At 40.0% G+C, this 21,819-nt stretch overlaps 1 protein-coding gene across 1 annotated transcript; it reads right to left on the bottom strand.

Moving 5' to 3' along the window:
* Positions 1-5,856: 5,856 nt before the first annotated feature.
* On the bottom strand, positions 5,857-11,978 carry tnfsf11 (TNF superfamily member 11). The gene is made up of 5 exons (XM_007907178.2): positions 11,826-11,978; positions 9,270-9,306; positions 8,661-8,681; positions 7,853-7,927; positions 5,857-6,529 (listed from the first exon to the last, which is right to left on the bottom strand). Exons 1-5 carry the CDS (start codon positions 11,886-11,888, stop codon positions 6,108-6,110), a joined length of 618 nt encoding a protein of 205 aa, XP_007905369.1. The 5' UTR covers positions 11,889-11,978; the 3' UTR covers positions 5,857-6,107.
* Between the last annotated feature and the right edge of the window lie 9,841 nt (positions 11,979-21,819).

Genomic DNA, 21,819 nt, shown 5'->3' with positions numbered 1-21,819 from the left:
AACCACAATGGGTTCTTTAGAACTCAGACCATCAGAGATTGACTGCAAAATACCCTTCAATTAGAATGAGAAAGGTTATAAAGTTAAAGTTGATAATGAAATTCTATGGCTTTCATTGTCACCAGGTGTTTCTGTACAGTAAGTATGTCGACATTTTGATCAAGTAAAGAGGTATCATTCTTTCACTTAAGAATAGACAGAGTGAAAAATAGGTAGAGTAAGTTGTCTTTTAGATTAATCATGGTTTTGTATTGAACTGCAACAGAGGTGGGGAGTGAACGTAGAGGAGTAACTCTCAGTTTGGTTTGGATACTCATAAGTATGGCAATAGGTTTCCACACATCAGAAACCCGGTTGACCAAAAAAAAGAGTGAATGTAACTCAAAAAATGTCATATTAAAATGAGTCTAAAAGTGTAAAGAAAGATTTCAAACATTTAGGAAGAATATCTAATATTCTGAGAAACATCAGGAACAGTGAACGTGGCCCACAATTGACTTGTATTAACCCAAAACCACTTAATGAAGATACACTGGTGTACAGTTTTGAAATGAAGGTCAGTGCACTCGGTGCTGCAGGCTGTTAGAGCTCTTATGGTCTGTGGCACATTTCATTATCATTCTTGCCAGTAATAACCTGTCAGCTTCATGCGAACAATTAGTTACTTTTTTTTCATTTGGATATTAAAAATGAAATAGATGTTGTAACTTGAAGCCCCATTACTTAATTTCACCATTCTTAACGAGCAAATCAGTCATGAATAGGGTCATTGTACAAATCACTCTTTCATATAATGTTCACATTATTGTAAAATAGTCTTTCCTAGCTGCTCGTAAACTCCACAGTGCATCGTTTAAAAGAAACGTTATCTCCATTCCACGCTGTAACTCTATTCATTGCCAGGAGCCAGCAAACTGAGGAATGTTCTGTGAAGCGCTTTGAGACGTCTTGAAGACTTGATAAGGCACTATATTAAATGCAAGGATTAAAATTCTTATTATTATTATATGGGAAACAACAAAACCAGCCCAAAAAGTGGAGTCCTGTAGCTTAGTGGTTAGACCACTCACCTTGCAAGCGACACACCTGGGTTCAATTCCAGGCAGGGCGAAATCTTAGGCAAGTTTCCTTACTCCACACACCTAATAATAATCCCCCCAAAACAATAATAAATTGGTCATTTTCAATCCACGACTGTTTGTGGGACACTGCTGTGTGCGATTGACTGCCCCGATTCTCCCACAAATATACGGTCAATTCACTTTACAGTCTATTCTGTGAAGCGTTTTGAGACGTCGAGAAGACGTGAAAAGCACTATATCAAATGCAAGGATTATTATTATAAGTGACCAGATGTTAACATTTATAAAAAACTTATGATTCTGAATATTTTTTGTCATCTTTATTTTTGTTTGATATCTTCACACTTCGCATTTGATAATCTCCATTTGCATTTGGAAATTTCTATGTTCCTTTGCAATTAAACCTTCAATAAAAATATCTGTGTCACCATCTGCCCTGAATGTTCCCTAGGAAATTACAAGAGATATGTCTTGAACAGACTACAGAACAGAAGGAGTGGGTTGCACTCTCAAGTGCCCTTCTCCAATATGCACCTATAATTCACTAATATGGGAAAAGGCCCTCCTATCTATGTACAGGGAGACACAGGAAAATTTAGGAATATATAGAATATCAGATCCAAGGATTATCAAATGCAAGGATTATTAATATACTTTTTATAATCCAATAATAATAATCATCCTTACATTTGATACAGCACCTTATGAGGTTGTCAAGATGGCTCAAAGCACTTCTCAGGATATTGTACAGTGGAGTGACTGTGATAATGTGTGGACAAACACAGCAACCAATTTGCACACAGGAATGTCCCACAAACAGCCATAGAGTGGAAACCAATTTCATTTGGGAGTTTGTTGGCCAGGACAGTGGTAAAAACTCTCTTGTCTTTTCAAGCAATGTCATGGAACCATTAACATCCATCTAGACAGGCAGATAGAGACCTCTGTTTAATTCTCATTGAAGGATGGCACCTCAGTCAATGCAACACATCCCCCGCACTGTGTTAGAGTGTCTGCATAGATTATATGGGTTCCAGGTCCCAATATGGTGCTTGAACCCACAATCGTTTGACTCAAAAGCAAGAATCGTAGCAACCCAACTGAGCAAGTCTGACACACTGAGCCAGGCTGATACACTATATTTCTTAAAGGGAGATGTTCCCTAGAAAAACAGATATCCTTTTCAACTGAATATTTATCAAACATCATCTTGTACTATTTTAGTGCCAGTTTACAGAATTCACAAATATACATGGATACCTGGGCTGTCTAAAACTACCGAATTCACTGAGAATTCACTATGCTGCCTCATCGATAAACTATTAATGAGATTCAATTAGTGCATGAACGATAGGGCTGTATTTTTCCACTACCAAGAGGTTAGTTGACTTTGCATTTTTCATTGCATGCACTGTGTTGCTCTCAAAATTCTATCATTTACCCCCACAGCATTACAAAAGTTTTTTTTCCCATTGGTGGGCTCAATATGCTATATGTGTGCTGTTAACATACTAAGAACGTTTAACTGAGGACACCATGCACCTATGAAACAAGTGATCTCTACACCAATTGTGTTTTGCAGAAACAAGCATTGGATTCATGAAAAGTTTCCAACATTTAGGTAGGTCACTGTGCAGAAATGGAGTCACCTTCAATACTATCATTTAGATGCCTGAAATACAAATGTGTAGCCCTGGTTTCTATACATTTTTAATTTATTGTGGGTGTCATTTGATTGCTAGGAAGTAGTGAAATTGGATAATTTCAAATAGACCAAACCATGTAACGCTCAATAAAACCGCCCCAGTGGTTAGATACTTTTCTATTTTACGCATTTGAAAATAGCGACAACTTTCCGATACTACCCGCAGCGCAGTACCAATAAGTAAATGGACATTACTTGGGGAGGTTTAACTGGTAAAATCAGAATCCTAATAATAAGCCTCCTCCTGTATTACATCTATTTTAAATGGGTGTAATGCGACACTGTGAAGATAATGGGGTTCAATATCCCAATGAACCCACAGCCTTCTGATTCAAAGGTGAGAGTGCTATCAACTGATCCAATTGACCCTTACATTTCTAATGAGCTAGCAAAGTTTAAACCTGAATGCAAGATTTAACTGCTCATACACAAGAGGCTCGGTAGTCTTAAACTGTTAACCTGACTGACAATTGGTAGCCACTGATCTGATTGTCACTGTACATATAGCTGGCGATTTGTTTTGATCATTCCCATTCCTGTACCAATTACAACCCCCTCAGGCACTCAGAATTTAATCAGGAATGGGATTACCAAATCCTTCATGGTTAGCAGATGCTTCCGCTTTCCAAAATTTCCTATCATCCATAGAGACTAAATCAGACGTCCACCTTCGAAAGATGGAATGAGGTTGCAAATTTTGTTTCATAAGGATCCAAACAAAATAAAGACTTGCGATATTTTAGAAGTCCCTGATATCTCCAAATTAGAGATTTCATGACTTTACCAGAGGTAAGACATAGTCAGCAGAGATGGAGATCAAATTACTAGATTCCAAAAGGTCTCTCCCACAGTCAATACTAGATTGTTCCTTTTTGCCCTAATATACCCTGATGCTACTGTGTTGTACTCCTGCACACTGTGCGAGAATGTAAATCGCGTACATTTCAGTCTGTGTTCCACTGATGTATCAACCCGTTGTGCCTCTGAGGCGTCTCATGATGTTTTAATGATGTTTAATGATGATGTTTGTGGAGTCCTGTAGCTCAGTGGTTAGAGCACTCGCTTTGCAAGCAAGAGACCTGAGTTCAATTCCCGGCAGGGCGAAACCTTGGGCAAGTTTCCTTACTCCACACAGAGCCTAATAATAATTCCTCCAAGAACCAAAAACAATATTAAATTGGTTATTTTCAATCTACGACTGTTTGTGGGACATTGCTGTGCGCAATTGGCTGCCGCGTTCACCCACAAATATACAGTCAATTCACTTTACAGTGTTCTGTGAAGCGCTTTGGGATGTCCTCCCGACGTGAAAAGCGCTATATCAAATGCAAGGATTATTATTATTATAATGTGTTGTCCTTTGGCTGCGGTTAAGCATTACCAACCAGAAGCCGTTAACTTCAAATCATCAACTTAGCAGATCCAGTTCTGGAATTTTGCTTGTGGTGTCCTCTATTTAAAAAAAACTTATAAAAATAACGTGATTATTTATAAAAATGTATCCACGTTGTATCAAGTACAATGCTCAATCAGAATTTGCACTGGCTGATGTTTAGCAGGATTTTGATGCAATTCTAATCCAGTTTTTTCGTGTTTTTCCCACAAAATATAGTCAATCCACTTTACAGTCTATCCTCTGAAGCGCTTTAATACGCCTCGATAACAGGATAAGAGGCTATATCAAATGCAACAATTTTTTTATTAATCCACCATCTGAACCTCCCTACCTGCGACAGTCAACGAAGTTTGAAAATAGTCCCCCAAAATGTCAATAATACATAAAGCAATTTTTAAATTGGAAAGCACAAAAGTTTATTAACAATTCTGTAGTATAAAACTTTTTAGTAAAAAATGCTATTAAAAAAGGTTAGTAATGGTCTAAATATACAGCAAATACCAAAATATATCGCAAATATCTAAAATTCTCTTTATATAATAAAGGAAAGGCAGTCTTTTTCTTTTATGTAATGCTGATAAATCAGGATCAATAGGTGCCACGCGCTTGAAAACAAGATATAATAAGCTTTGTTCTTTTTGAGTTGCAATATGCTCCACAAGATACCAGAGACCTGTGACCAAATGCGTTTAAAACTCACCTGTTAATAAAATATACTTACGTTGGTAACATAATAATGGGAGGGACCAATTTAACCCATCAACTTGCTACAGCATTTTATTAGACCATCACAAATCTTTTATCCGTATTTCCCCTTTTCTCCATATCTTTACTTGGCAAGCTATCCATTTAAACGTTCTAATTGACTCTGAAACTGCGGTCCTGGAGCAATGTAATCTATATTCTCACAAAGACTTTGCTTGAGGAAATTTTTTCAGATCTCACTTCTAACTGGCTTAGCTCTCATTTTTAGTCCATCTACAGGAATGAAGTTATCCCCTATCCTGCTTGAAGAGTCTTCCCATTTTTATAAACACCTCAGTCAGAGCACCCCTAGCAATCCTCAGATCTAAGGGATTTAGCAAAATCCTTACAGATCTTTACATGGTGAATGATTGCTAGATGTCCCCAAGGCTAGAATATTCTTCCTAAGGTAAGGCAAATATCTAAGGCTAACCAGCACTCTGTAACTGGAGCACAACTTCCTAACATCTATATTCCAGCATCTTGTTATATCGATCAATCCATGACTATTTGTGGGACACTGCCGTGCACAATTGGCTGCTGCATTTCACCACAAAATATTCAGTCAATTCACTTTGCAGTATATTCTTTGAGACGTCTCAACGATGAGATAAGATGCTATATCAAATTAAAGAATTATTGTTATTATAAAGGAAACTTCAGGACAGACAACAGCACATTTTTCTTTACCTAGAGGGCAATTAATGACTCATACAATTTGGCAAGAATGGTGATTGAGGCCAAGACACTGGACACATTTAATAAACAGTTTGATACTGTGATGGGAGATGGTAGGGTAATTATTCTGGAAGGATGAGATCAAATGAGCCAAATGGCCTTCTTCATCCACACCAATTCTGCAAATAGCCCTTAACAGGATATGTTGCAATGACTTCTAAAATATTCTTGGGACGTCCTCCCGATGTGAAAGACGATATACAAATATAATTTTGTATTGCATTGTATTCAAAAGTAGCAAACAAGATAGTTTAACTGTACACACTATAAAAGGGGTGGACAGTGTAAGCGAGATCTTATACGACAGAGAGCATGGATGCCCAGCCAAGCGAGATGTCCTCCTGACATGCTGTTTAAGTGGAAAGTTTACTGTATTATATTGTATACCATAACGTATATGAAGATCTGGTAAAAGTGCCACGATGCACAAAAAGCACTCAACTTAATTCAGTTTGAATGCTCCCAAGTAACTGGATGTCTCATCGGCATCTACTAATGAGATATTCGATACAGTCACAAATATTTCATCGCCTCGGTGCAGATTGAATACCCCTCCCAGATAAACAGAGTACAAGTTATGGTTTCCAGAGCACCAGGTGCCGGCACCCTTCAAGATCAAATGTGGTTTGCGGTAGTTGGCTGTTTTCCAGTAGACGTATTGAACTAACTGATACTCTTCTGTGCTTATTGGATTTTCTGCATGATATCGAAATAGGATCTGGGCATAGATGTAGTACAGGCCATGGTGCTTGATTTTCAGTAAGCCTTGGTTGTGTGACATTTCTATTGTGTGTGCTATACCTATTTTTTCCTCCCAGGATGTTATTGGCTTCCCTTTTAATCCAATAAATTTGGTTTTGAGATCTAAGAGAAAAACACAATTTAAGTCTTATTAAAGCAATGATTTGCACATAAATATTGTTTTTCTATTTTCCACATAAATTTAATAGAACATTTTATAGAGAAAGTTATGCTCGTTATTCTTGTAAAACACAGATCTGAATCACTTTCTTTTGATGGAACCTCTTTGCTCACACCAGAATAAGCCTTAGCATGCCTAACACTTTATTTTACTTGTTTTATTTGCCTGAGGTACAAAAAGATAGTTTAAATGTAATAATAATCCTTGCATTTGATATAGCACCTTATCACATCTTCGAGACGTCTCAAAGCGCTTCACAGAATATACTGTAAAGTGAATTGACTATATATTTGTGAGCAAAACGCAGCAGCCAATTGTGCACAGCAGTGTCCCACAAACAGTCATGGATTGAGTGACCAAATTATTATTGTTTTTTTTGAGGGATTATTATCCCCAGAAAAGTGATCCATCAATCAACTAACAACGGGGTTCCTACTTACTGATAGGTAAACAGAGACGTGTGGAGTAAGGAAACTTGGCCAACATTTCGCCCTGCCGGGAATCAAAATGAGGAATGTTGAGCAATTAAAAATAATTGAAATGCTGTACACTGTCCAGCGCATTGGGATGTCCTCCCGACGTGAAAGGCACTATACAAATGTAATCTTGCTGTTGTAGTAACTTAGGAGACAGTGAGGTGCAAGGGGCAAGACAGAAGTCTTTGACCTTCAGAATCTGTATTTGAATCCAGGCCAGACCGAGGAGATGAAAGTGATGACAGAAATTCTTAGCTCCTGTTAACTTTAATGGTAGGGTGATCCTAGCTGGGCAAGCATCAGACAGTGCTCTCATAGTGGGCACTACGTGCTTTTAGTAGATTAAATTCAACCATTCTCCGGGATCCCGAAATCCTGGCTCTCGTGCCTAATACTCTACAGAATTAGATAAGATGGATGTGACCCTATAGCGAGAGAGTGCGCACTCCATTTCAGTCTCTGGGAAATTTCATTTCATACGTGAAATTCTCTGTCTGATTTGAATACTCTGAAGTATGCTGATGAGTTTCTGCATCTGGTTGACCAAAAGGGAACTGAGGAGATGAAGTTGCCTCCGTGGTCGCAACCCAGTTTCTGATAGGCAATGACTCAGAGCATAAAAACACCCTAACTGGCCCGAAGCACTCAGAGAGACCACAAGGAGGCTGGTAGGAGCATGGAAAATGTCACACTGATAAAGAATATAGGTTTGAGTTAACAGTTTTAGTGGAAGCTTTCTCCAAACACTTGTAATCAATAATATGAATCTACTAAAAGATGGTAATTTACCTGGGGAATCCTTTATTCGTTTCATCGTGAGATGTGCGCATGGTGTTCTCTGTGGATGATGACTCTGTGATGATTCTGGAAACGAGGACACATATTGCTCATATTGCTAGACTAGAGACAATGAATCTGTAGCAATTTGCACCATTAAGACGCACCCACCCAGTTCATTCCACCCGAGTTCAGGAATTTCAGTGGGGAACATAGAGACTGGCAGTCATGCAAAAGAGGTGTGAAAACACAGCATGATAAGAACATGTTGCTTCTGTGTTGTATCAGTGAGAAGACTATGTTGTTGACTCTGTAGATGACACATAGGACAAAAATGCCATAACTATGCAGGCAAAAGATAAAAATGCACAGAATCAAACCTATTGTGGATGATACTCGACAGGATACATCATGTAACCAAGATACTTAACTCAGACCGTGAAAGTATAAATAGAACAACTCTTGTTTCCGCAGCCCTGCCATTACCTACACCACTTGGATGCGCATTAGAGTAAGTTGATTCCCTCTCTCTCTTTCACTGGATATCTTACCGACAGATCAGTTGAGATCCAGGACTGTCTATGAGAGAATCACGATGGAGGAACCACCACATGCTACTGGAGTGAGACAAGGGTTTTAAAGCCTGATGCCCCAGCTCTGAATTGGATTGAGGTATTGTGAGAAGCCATTTGGTCACAACTCCACTGAGTGAGTCACGTGGGAAATTTTATTTTGAACCTGATCAAAACGTGAAAGGCGCTATACAAATGTAATCTTGTGGTTGTTGTTGTTTTCCACTGAGTCTCAAGGCAATGCTTACCAGTGCTCTCTGTGATGTGACCTGTAAAACAAAGAACTATAGACTTTTAGAAACATATAACCAGGAAAAGCAGAAAATTGAGGCCATCTTCCAGCCTCCGCTCTACAAACATTTAGCTAGTCCCACATATGAACTTCATTAAGATTTCAACATAAGCAGCTTTATTTGTTGAACCAGCAGCTTATATAGAATTTTACTTATATAGTATGTAAAAGGCTACAGTGGCTTTTTGAGCTCTTTGACCTCTGCAGTAAGTATTCTGATGCCTGGATACTCCAACTCAAAACTTTCAGGTTCTCAGTGGTATACAATTTCCCAATTTTATCCAGCCACAATATTCAAATGTAGCACACAAAACATAAGCAGAATAAGGCAATAAACATTTGCACAGACCCCTATAACAGTGAGCAATGTCAAGCACTTTAAGAGATCTGCTCCCGACGTGAAAGGTGTTATATAAATTGTAAAGCTTATACAGGCCTCAAAACAATAAGGAGATTGCTTTGCTCCAAAGAAAAAGAATATACATGATTTAACTGTGTATAACTATATAAACCCAATATACACAGCCTTATCTGTATATACAAATTACAGTATAACATAGCTTACCTGTGTGTCTTTGTCTACTTAAAGCACTGTGCACTACCTGAGGAATACAAAACATTGCCATTGCATGTCAGGATCACCATATATATATATATATATATATATATATATACAGACTCTTTGCTCCGGTATAATTTACAGCATTTGCTTAGGGCAGTCGTTCCCAAACTACAGCCTGTGATCCATTTTTGGATCGCAAAATTCTTAAAAACAAGCAATAATAATAATCCTCGCATTTGATATAGCGCCTTATCACATCTTCGAGACGTCTCAAAGCACTTCACAGGACACACTGTAAAGTGTAGTGAGTCTATTTTGTGGGCGAAACACGGCAGCCAATTGAGCAATCCTGCTTCCTGAATCTGCTTCTATGTGTATTGCAGGATTCAGATGCAGTCCCAGATTGAATTGACTAATTAAGTGCTCATCTGCTCTTGCCAGGTTCAAGTCAAATGAGTTTGAATCATGCAGCTCACAACTGACAGACTGGACTTGCAGATGCAGAGACGGGAACAACCCAAAGGTGGCAAATGGATGTGAGTACGGTATAAGGGCAGAGAAAGAAAAGGGTGAGGACAAGAGATGCCGGGGCAATAACGGGAAAAAGACAGTGAAACTTGCGGGGTTCATGTGAATGGGGAAAGAGGTTGTGCGGTTGATATAAAGCACAGGTTTGTGTGACCAAGGGAATGGGCTCAGGAGAACAATGAAGTAAATTGGGAAATTAAACACTAAAACATTTGACGCACAGGAGAAAAATATAATCATATAATAATAATCTTTGCATTTGATATAGCACCTTATCATGTCATTCGAGACGCCTCAAAGGACTTCCTAAGATTTTCTGTAAAGTGTAGTGACTGTGTATTTGTAGGCAAGTGTGGCAGCCAATTTGCATACAGCAATCGGATCGATTTAAACAATTGTCTATGTTGGGGTTCCTAGTGATAGTCCGAAATATGGCATTGAACAGTATTTTATATGGATCGTGCACATTCCTGAAGCAATGATATTTTAACCAGATCTCAGTGAAAGGATCTCCTGTAAATGAAATCAATAAGTCATACACGAGCACTGGAGATGTCCACATTTCAGCACCATGCAGAACAATGAAACACAGTGCTTTGAAGCTGATCAAAGGGATACTTGCTGAACATACTTTCATCAAGTCTTCCAACTACTCTAACTGCTGCTGCCTGTGATCTAACACCTGTGACAGAAAATAACACAGAAAATGGTGCTTTTCAGAACGAGTGCAAGCAAATCATGCTGTAAAGCCCATTGTGTAAAACATGGTAAATTGTCTTGTAAACCCTATTATGTAAACAATTGATACATTTTAAGACCTCTGAGATGCTACCCTGCATGAAGGTTGCTATATAAATGCAAGTTATTGTTATATATTGTCCTATAACGTCCATTGTGTAAAAAATGCTATGTTACTTAACACAAAGTTATTTCAGACTCTACCTGTGACAATTATACAACACTACTCCTCCCACATGTCAGGATGGGTTTTCAGCCCCCTGTTCTGTTGGTGGATATCAGCATTTGGAAACTTGCCATTTTATTGAAGAAAATAAAACCATTCTGAGGGTAGCTTTTACACGCTTTTACATTCAGGCCGATGACCTTTCGTCATTTTTGATGAGACTTTCTGATGAATCTGAATGACGCGATAAGGCGCTATATCAAATGCAAGGATTATTATTATTATTAATTATAGATCAGTTTGAAAATCAGCTCTATCATATCCCCTCTCAGCTTCTGACCTCCAACGAAAAAAGCCCCAGTTATTATTTTTTTTCAAGCATTTATCCAATTCCCTTCTAAATATTGTTATACACTTGGCTTCAACAGGCATTTGTGGTAACATAATCTGTGATAACAATTTATGGAAACATTTGAAAAATTGTTACCCAATTTTTCTTATGATAATCCTCAATTTATTTCCTGTTGTTTCTGACTCGCTTTCAAACTTTATTTACCAAACCAAATAATTTAACAAAAAAACTATTTTCACACAACTGTCTCCATTTGAAGTATAATTTGAGTGTGCTCTGGTTTCAGGTCTTTCTCCAGTTAGAAACACAAAAACACTTGTAACACGATGCAAAAACTGATTCCTCACAGGGTGAAATGTTGAGCAAGATTCTTTACTCCACACGCCTCTGTTTACCTAGTAGTAAGTAGGAACCCGGTTGTTAGTTGATTGGCAGATCGCTTTTCCCGGGGTAATAATTCCTTCAAAATAAATAAAAATAATTTGGTCACTCAATCCATGACTGTTTGTGGGGCACTCTGTGCGCAACTGGCTGCCGCTTTCACCCACAAAATATACAGTCAATTCACTTTAGAGTGTATTCCGTGAAGCACTTTGAGACGTCTCAAAGATGTGATAAGGCGCTATATCAAATGCAAGGATTATTCTTATTATAATAGGTGCCAATGGTAAACGGCGATCACATACAAATGAGTGTGTCCCAACCAAACTAACATTACTCATGGACGTTTGATCAAGAGTTCGAATTATGTTTTCACGTAAGAAATGTACTTCACCTGGTTAATGATGTTCTTTAATCCTTGCAGCAACTGGGAGCAAGGTTCAGAAGCCATCACCATTTCCACCTCTGTTAACTTTGCGGAGCTCTGATTAAAAGTGGAAATCAACTTCAGACACTGCAAGTGACCTCCAGAGACTTCACTGAAGTCCCTCTGTGAAGAAAAAAACCCCATAATAATGTTTGTATTTGATACAGCGCCTTATCACATCTTCTAGACGTCTCAAAACGCTTCACCCCATGTTACTTGATTGCATAGTACAGCCTCAAACCCCACCTTAAAGCCCACTTTCAGTGCAAACAGGAAAAATTTCATTTTCATAATGTCTTCAAATCCCTCCACTCCTCTGCACCCCCTATCTCTCTGACCTCTCTCCTCACAACGGTACCCGTTGCCTTTGTTCTTCCACATCTGGCCTCATCCTCGTCCCGAGTCCTCCGCTCCACCCTCGGCGGCCGTGCCTTCAGCCACTATGCCCCGAGGCTCTGGATCTGCCTTCCTCACTCTCTTCGTCTCACTCCCTCTCTTCCCATTTTTAGGTCTCGCTGAAGACCTTTCTTTTCGACCGCACCTTTGGTTACCTTCCTCCCCCTCCCCCTGGCTCTGCCCCGGGATCCGTAACTGTGAAGCGCTCTGAGACGCCGTCCTGCATGGAGGGCGCTATATAAATCCAAGTTGTTGTTGTCATCTCAAAGCGCTTCACAGAATATACTGTAAAGTGAATTGATTGTATATTTTGTGGGCGATCTATATTTTGATCTGCATCAAATCTGCAGATCAAATATACAAAAATAGACTGTGAAAATGAAAGTAATTTCTACATAGAGTACATTTTCAACTGTACTCTAAGGGAATCGATGGCAGGTTATAGATGCTGTGAGACACTATCCCCTCATGAAGAGCACTATAAAAAAATTGTCAGATGTAAAGATATAATGCAAATAAATAAAGGAGAGAACTGTCATTTGTATAATGCACCACGGTGTATTTTGAATGATGTTGAAATGTCTCAAAGTGTTTCACAGATAGTTACAGTCAAATGTAATAACTGGCTTTATAGTCCAACTCAGCAACCGTTTCATAAAATCTTAGAATGCTACTGCACAGAATCAGGTCCCTAACCCCATCAAGGCTATGTCCCCTCATTTTGGATCTCTCTACAAAAGAATCATTGTCTTTCTAGCTTCTGAATTCTCCTCATTATTTTAAACACCTTAAATAGATCAACCCTTATCCTCCTCAGCTCCAGGCGAATATAACGAAAATTTATCCAGCCTCTCACCATAGTAAGACCTTTCATTTCAGGTATTAATCCAATGAATGATCACCGGTCTATCTCCAAGGTTAATATATCGATCTTAAGCCTGGGTGCCCAAAATTTAACACAAGACTGTAAATGAAGTCTGACTACTGCTGTATACAACTACACAAGTGCTTCTTTAGTCATTCATAATGCCACTGGAATAACCTTCATTGTCTACTTATTTTCAAAAACAAATCAAGAGAGTATTTTGCCCTGGTATGGAATTTGTATTAATTGAAGAGAAGGAAATGTCTTTTCAGACCAACATTACTCATGGACATATATAAACTTTTGATCAAGCAAAGAGAGATCAGTAAAGCACCTTCCATCTCAAGTAGCTTAGTCGGTTAAGCACCAGACTTGAAACCAGAAAGTACTGGGTTCAAATTATGAAGGGTAAACTCATAGAAGCATTGATTCTACGGCCATTCAGACCATTGTTTCTGTGCTGGCTCTTTGAAAAGCTATCCAATTAGTCCCACTCGCCCGCTCTTTGCCCTGTTGCCTAGCAATTTTTTTCTTTTCAAGTAAATATCCTTTTGAAAGTTTTCTCTTGACCTGAAGTGATGCCAAGAAGACATACCTGGCCAAATCAAGCAGTCTGTACAGACATGCACTCACCTCTGCAAACAAAAGTACTAATATTTAAGGTGGTCCATAACGGGAAAAGCACCACGAGATTAGTTGACATATAAAAGTGTTCCTTATATGTGTTGGAACTCTACCAGCCACAGCTCTACTGTAATGAACCAGACCACAGTAACTACATGTTCCACTCATACAACAGCAGCTAAATGCCACACTTAGATATCTATCTCTAAGTGGAAACAACATAAATATCAAACACATTACTGAGCAAATTGTGAACCAGTGCGAAATATACTGCAGCACAAATCTTGCAAGAATCCAGCAATATTTTTTGTAGCACAAAGCTTCATTGCTAATGGTAATTGCTATCTAACCACAGCATTGCATAATAGGCACATTACTCTCCAAATGTTGACACTTAGTCAAAACAAAACTTAGAATTTTCGCCTACGAAATACTGTGCATAGTCACTACAACTTTACAGTATATTCTGTGAAGCACTTGAAGACGTACTCGTGATGTGAAAAGCGCTATACCAAATACAAGGCTTATTATTATTATTGGAAGAACAATGCTTTTGTTCCAGATTAAAACTTCCATTAAAACTAACAAAAAAAGTACTGTTAATATCCATTAAAACTAACAAAAAATGTAAAATAAATATTTACAGCGGGAATCTATATTACCTGTGCTACAAATAACGGTTGCTGCTATTTATTTTCATGCAGCCGTGACAATTTAGCCAAATTGCACAGAATCCTTAGTTTGACTTGTAGGTACCATTTGATTGAGATAAAATATGATACCACCTTGTGTGATATTTTAATACAATTTTGAACATGTTATGCAGTTAAAATAGCAATTTCTATCTTCCTTGGAGTGGGTTGAGGTGAGCAGGGTCCCATTGCAGCTGAGGTGAGCTGCCTTCAAGATGACATGCTTGACAACGGAAAGTCGGAATTGAGTCAATAGATTGTGGCAGTCTCCGTAGCCCAGTTCCTGAGTCAGGAAAGGTCCACGGTACTGCTGTTGACAGACCAACCAGCCTTGTTGCCAGCATTTGGAGGGACAGACTGTTCATTGGGTAATGAACCATACAAACAGGGTAGTTCCAAAGTAGACAGATAGTGGGAAGAGCAGGCAATACTCTCAATGGCAAATTATGTATTTAACTGGTTAAATTCCAAAACCCATTCCAGAATTATCTAAGCAAGAGAGAGAGTGTGCATTCCATTCCAGACACAGGAATATTTCCATATGTAAGTGGCATATATATGTGGAGCTCTCAGTCTAGTTTGGATACTCTTGAAACATAGTAATTGGTTTCTGCACATGTCAAACTCCAGGTGAACAAAATAAAGTTTCCTTTTTTTGTTTTATTTTGTAATTATTTAAAATTTGGTTCTCCGACCAAGAGCAAGATTTTAATTTTGCTCTACTTCCTTTACTTCTTATATTCTGCTTCATTTACAGTTAAATTCTGTAGGGATTTTAACTTCACTATCCCCCTTTATTTTAATCTTCCTTTTGATATAGCATCTTTCACATCACCAACAACAACACAACAACAAGATTCCATTTATAGAGCGCCTTTCACGTCGGGAGGACGTCAAGAAAACACCCCCAAAGCATGTCACACGATACACTGGAAAATGGAAAAAAAACTGTATTTTGTGGGGAAACCAATATGCCTAACATGCCTGTTTAACACGTCATATCTCACATATTAACCCGAGGCACATACCTATATCCAACAGACATAACCCAATCCACACATGTATATGCAATACACCTCTGAAGACAAATTCCCAATTCCCGTCTACATAGCAATAGCACCGGTCATTATGTGGTGGAGCACTAACTTCATGCTAGATAGGACAGACTAAGGACAGATCTGGACCACAAAACCGAGCAACATCACGCACTGGGGACCATCAGCAGTGAAATCTTGGCTTGGGATCAAGCTCCACTATGATTAAATGCTCTGAGACGCTACCCCACGTGAAGGGCACTATATAAATGCAAGGTGGAGGTGTTGGTGGTGGTGTTGAACATCACCATATCTATAAACTAATGGCCTGGCACATCCTTAAATTCCTCATCATCATTAAGCTGGAAGACCAACCCCTGTTCAATTAGACATGTAGAAAGGTGTGCTGGCTACAAAATCAGGTGTATCTTAAAATGAGGTGCCAACATAGTGAAACTGCAACATAGGGCTGCCTGCAACACAATATTGAAAGTCGAAAGCAAGATGTTGTTATAATATCTAATAATAATAATTTATAAAACAAGATGTTGTTGTTTAAGATAAAGCAATCCCATAATTGATCAAAGATCCTTGAGGCGCAAAACTGAGCACCATCATGCACAAAGCAGCCACTTCCAGTCAGATACGATGTGCAATACTGAGATAATCAGACAGTTGTCAGGAAGGAAGGTTTCATGAACCTCCCCATTCTCAGGATGAGAATGCAAAGGGTAAAGATGAAGTGTTTTTGCAAGTCTTCATTCAGGCAAAAGTGCCCATATCTATCTTACCTAACCTGCTGCAAACACCCATATAATCCCTCCAAAACCAAAAACAATAATAAATTGGTAATTTTCAATCCATGACTGTTTGTGGGACATTGCTGTGCGCAATTGGCTGCCGCGTTCGCCCACAAATATACAGTCAATTCACTTTACAGTGTGTTCTGTGAAGCGCTTTGGGATGTCCTCCCAACGTGAAAAGCGCTATATCAAATGCAAGGATTATTATTATTATTATTATATTATATCCATCACACCTAACCTGTTATTCACAACCATATTCATTACACTTAAAGAATGCCAAATTGGGCAAGGTAGGCAATCAACACTTGTTGAATCTTATCCCAGGATGAATTTGTGCCTTCAGGAGGAGAGAAATTTGGAGGGGGATAAAACCTGAAAGTTAACAATGACAGTGATGCAGGAGGATATGTTCAAATTAAAAGTTACACATAACAATCTAGTTTTCTTGAGTGTTAGAAATGATGATGATATATCCAGGCAATATTAATATTAATAATACTTAGATTGGATAAATTTATGGCATAAATCAAGAAATGTTCAATCAACAAAATGTATTCTTTTTGGCCGACCATAAAGTTGGCCAACACTGCTGTGAAGTATAGTGACTGTGTAATTTGTGGGCAAGTGTCCAATTTTGCACACAGCGATGTTCTACAAACAGCCATGAGGTGAATAACAAATTTTATCTGGAGAATTGCTGGCTGGGACACTGAGAGAAACTACCTTCTCTTTTTGAATAGTGCCATGGGATCCGTAACATCCACATGAACAGGCAGAGGGGACCTGGGTTGAACATCTCATCTGAAGGAAGGCACCTCCAACACTGCAATGTGGTGTCAGCCTAGATTACATGAGTTCAAAATCCTAATGTGTTTAAATATTTTTTAAAAAGCCCGACTCAAGAGTTTAAAATAATGTATTGTGGAAATCACGGATTGAAATGAATTAACACAATTAGTCTAATTTAAAAAAAAACAGGTCAACCAGGGCACAGCTTTAAAAACAGATCATGTTCTCAGGATAAAACACGGTAGGTAGTGTTCACTTAAACTTACAGTGTTTAACTTTCACCAGTTTGTACACGGGTTTTGTGAACGAACCGGCCAGGTTTGTAGACTCAATTTGCACATCACTTTTAGTGAGCTGGAGTCACACTTGCACTGAGCTGGAGACCTGTTTGTAACAAGCAGGTGGAGGAGTATGTGCAGTTTGTGCAGTGTGAGCTGGAGTAGTGTGTGCAGTGAGTGTGTGTAGTGAGTGTGTGCAGTGAGAGCTGGAGCAGTGTGTGCAGTGAGTGTGTGCAGTGTGAGCTTGGAGCAGTTTGTGCAGTGTGTGTGCAGTGAGTGTGGGCTTGGAGCAGTGAGTGTGTGAGTGAGTGTGTGCTTGGAGCAGTGAGTGTGTGCAGTGAGTGTGCGCTTGGAGCAGTGAGTGTGTGCAGTGAGTGTGGGCTTGGAGCAGTGAGTGTGTGAGTGAGTGCACAGTGAGTGTGTGCTTGGAGCAGTGTGTGTGTGCAGTGTGTGTGCTTGGAGCAGTGAGTGTGTGCAGTGAGTGTGCGCTTGGAGCAGTGAGTGTGAGCAATGAGTGTGTGCCGTGAGTGTGCGCCTGGATGCAGTGAGTGTGTGCAGTGAGTGTGTGTAGTGAGTGTGCGCCTGGAGCAGTGAGTGTGTGCAGTGAGTGTGCACCTGGATGCAGTGAGTGTGCGCCTGGAGCAGTGAATGTGTGCAGTGAGTGTGTGCCTGGATGCAGTGAGTGTGTGCAGTGAGTGTGCGCCTGGATGCAGTGAGTGTGCGCTTGGATGCAGTGAGTGTGTGCAGTGAGTGTGCGCCTGGATGCAGTGAGTGTGTGCAGTGAGTGTGTGCCTGGAGCAGTGAGTGTGTGCAGTGAGTGTGCACCTGGATGCAGTGTGGGTGTGCAGTGAGTGTGTGCAGTGAGTGTGCACAGTGTGTGTGTGCAGTGAGTGTGTGCAGTGAGTGTGCACAGTGTGTGTGTGCAGTGAGTGTGCACCTGGATGCAGTGTGTGCAGTGAGTGTGTGCAGTGAGTGTGCACAGTGAGTGTGTGCAGTGAGTGTGCACAGTGTGTGTGTGCAGTGAGTGTGCACAGTGAGTGTGTGCAGTGAGTGTGAGCAGTGAGTGTGCGCCTGGATGCAGTGAGTGTGTGCAGTGAGTGTGCACCTGGATGCAATGAGTGTGAGTGTGTGCAGTGAGTGTGAGCAGTGAGTGTGCGCCTGGATGCAGTGAGTGTGTGCAGTGAATGTGCACCTGGATGCAGTGAGTGTGTGCAGTGAGTGTGTGCAGCGAGTGTGCACCTGGATGCAGTGAGTGTGAGCAGTGAGCAGTGAGTGTGAGCAGTGAGTGTGAGCAGTGGTTTACCTGCCACAAGTAGAAGCAGCCGCCGGCGGTGGCCGCGAGCTGGAGGAGGCTGAGCACCAGCGCCGTGTAGAGGAGCCGCCGCGGGGCTCGGGGTGGGGGGGACCCGGAGTCAGAGTGCCGGCGCTGGGGCCGCCGCTGAGGCTCAGGGGGTCCCATGGCTGAGGAGCGCTGTGACCGCGTCAGACTGAGAGGGAGAGAGGAGGAGAGAGGGAGAGGAGAGGGAGAGAGGGGGGACCACAGCAGCACAGGCAGCGGACATCCACTGAACAGCAGCCCAACCCCGTCAGCCCAGGAGGCAGCACAGAGCTGCCACAAAGCGCCTCATTTACCTAATTAATTCGTTCACCCAATTAATGTACCCAATAATCATAATAATAATAATCCTTTGCATTTGATATAGCGCTTTTCACGTCGGGAGGACGTCCCGAAGCGCTTCACAGAACACACTGTGAAGTGATCGACTGTATATTTGTGGGCGAACGCGGCGGCCAATCGCGCACAGCAATGTCCCACAAACAGTCGTGGATTGAAAATGACCAATTTATTATTGTTTTGTTTTGAAGGGATTATTATTAGGCTCTGTGTGGAGTAAGGAAACTTGCCCAAGGTTTGGCCCTCTGCCTGGAATTGAACTCAGGTCTCTCGCTCGCAAAGCGAGTGCTCCAACCACTGAGCTACAGGACTCCACAATGCATCGCACTCGCTGCTGGGAGTCACCCGCACAAACGAAACGTGTCTCACTCTCCCTTCAAAGTTAAGATTAAATTTCAGAAAAAAAAATTAAAAATTAAAAATTGTGGTAAAGCCGACTCTTGGGGTTTTTTTTTCCCCGGCGGCCAAACCCTGTTTTGCTTTTCGCAGGTAAAATTCTGCTTGTTACAGAATCTTTCGGTTCAGAGAGAGAGAGAGAGAAAAAAAAACACATGTAAAAAGGAAACACATACATTTGCAGCTGATTCTATGAGAGGCCATAATCCAATACAAAATGTTCTTGTCAGGGGCTGAACTGCACAAAACATTTCCAAGTTTTTTTTTTTGCAGGACACTTGAGCATCCAGAGCTACTTAAAAGTGAGTGTAACCTATTCCCTAAAGTTGGGTGGAGGGGAGGAGTAATAATGATCTTTGCATTTGATATAGCACCTTATCACGTCTCAAAGACGTCTCAAAGTGTTTCACAGAATATACTGTAAAGTGAATTGACTGTATATTTTGTGGACGAAACGAAGCAGCCAATGGCACACGGCGGTGTCCCAGACAGTTGTGGATCGAGTGACCAAATTATTATTACTTTTAGTCCAGATACACTAAATTCAGGTTTTCAAATATGATTCATTTCATCAAAGGCTTTAATTTTTTATGGTCTTTATTTAAAGCTTCTAAACCAATCTTAAGACAACAACTTGCATTTAAATAGCGCCCCTCACGCAATTTAGTGTTCCAGAGCGCTTAAACAATGGCGGAGCACAACACCGAACCGTGGGTAATGACTATAGGCATGGTCTTCCATTCCTGGAGTCCCTCCGACTCCATTCCTCCCTCCCCTCTTCAAGGCACGTCGAGACCTAACTCTTTGACCACGCTTTCAGTCGTTTCCCCTTCCTATGCTATCTCTCGGCTCCCCCTCCCCACCCCCCCAGCCGTCAGTGTCAAGATGTCCTTTCAACATGAAAAACGTGTTGTGTGAATGTTGTTATGTTTCTGGAAGGGAAACATAAAATATTGCTTATGCGACCCACAGACCTTTCTCAAATAGAGACTCCGGCCCTCAGCAGCCAAAAGGTGGGTCAGTGACAAACACAAATAAGGCAATGTCTAATTAATCAGGCATTCTGGTGCGTTTGTATAAAGATAAAGAAGGAATCCAAAGCAGAAGGCATTTGGTGTAACATCTGGTCCAAAGGATATCTGTTTAACAATATGGGCCGCAAATCTGCTTCCCAATTTAAAAGCAAAATCGCACACAAAGCAGGTAACCTGTTGAGGTTTATTTTTTAGCCATTGCTGGATAAACAAACAAAAACACCAACATAGTGCAACTTGCATTTTATAATCTGGTAACAGATTGTACAGGTGAAGTAATAGCTGGGACACAAAATCATTGCTATAAGTTAAACGAACATCACTGCTGAATTTTTGGCATAGTTCATATAAATGATTAGATGATTACAAATACTAGGTACTGTACATATTCTTTTTTTACTAGTGTGCAAATTTATGCTGAAATTAACACTGCACAAATAATAAAATAAGTACTATCCAAATCTAATTCAATGTTTTCACTTTCAGTCATCAAAGCAGCATTACTAAATACTACTTGGATTACAGCTGAGGTTTGGGACAAAGGAATGTACACCTATGGTACATAACATAAAGTGACTAAGTCATCAAGATCATACACACCATTGGTTAGTCATGTGATACAAGGTGCTGTTGATATCACTGTAAGTTAAAGTTGTGTTGAATTAAAAACAGTTCAAAAGGCGGCCAAACAACAAAAGCTGCTTGTGAATTTGTCCAAATCAAAAGCAACGTTAAATTTATTCCGCATGAAATGTAATAATGCTGTTGTGATTCGGCAGTTAGGCAAGTTTTCAACAAACTTCATTGACAGGTTTAACGCTCTATGCACACTGTCTATTGTTTACTTATGTGGATATCAACACTGATATTTGACATTCAGCATATTGACTGCATGCAAGACTGCAATTCTGTAAATGGAGAACATTGGGGTTTAAGATGCAATAATTTTTAACAGGATTCTTCAATACTATCTCAGTTGCAAATAAGGTCTCCTGACGATTCGAAGTACGTCCTACAGAAGCTCTGCGTGGATACAGCCTAAAAGTAATGATTGCATTTGATCTACTTCTAGAGTTCCCTCATGGCAGCATAGTGTATTTAGGGTTATGGGAAGAATCCATCCTCTTTTGCGACTCAAAAAGGGTTATTGAGGAATTCTGTCAGAAATAGTCATATTTATAGTCAAAAAAGTAATGCATCATAAAATGACAGAATTGAAAATGAAGTAAAACCAACTCTGAAAACAACTGTTGTATTGTAGTTGATATAATGATACAATGAAAACCCATAAAAATTTGTCGGTGTTTCAGGACAAACCATTATGGATGTATTAATAATAATCTTTGCATTTGATATCCCTTCATCACTTTGA

The sequence above is a fragment of the Callorhinchus milii genome, unplaced genomic scaffold (assembly GCF_018977255.1).
Source record: "Callorhinchus milii isolate IMCB2004 unplaced genomic scaffold, IMCB_Cmil_1.0 Scaffold4, whole genome shotgun sequence".
Classification (NCBI taxonomy): Eukaryota; Metazoa; Chordata; class Chondrichthyes; order Chimaeriformes; family Callorhinchidae; genus Callorhinchus; species Callorhinchus milii.
The sequence above is the reverse complement of the archived record's forward strand: the minus strand, read 5'-3'. Positions and strand labels throughout refer to the sequence as shown.

What these genes read in the sequence shown, in the direction of transcription:
- tnfsf11 (XM_007907178.2), bottom strand. Translation starts at nt 11,888, where the DNA reads ATGGTGATGGCTTCTGAACCTTGCTCCCAGTTGCTGCAAGGATTAAAG. An exon ending in AAGTAGACAAAGACACACAG is followed by an intron (nt 8,682 to 9,269) that starts GTAAGCTATGTT and finishes TTTGTTTTACAG; the next exon opens with GTCACATCACAGAGAGCACT. An exon ending in ACGAATAAAGGATTCCCCAG is followed by an intron (nt 6,530 to 7,852) that starts GTAAATTACCAT and finishes TTTTTCTCTTAG; the next exon opens with ATCTCAAAACCAAATTTATT.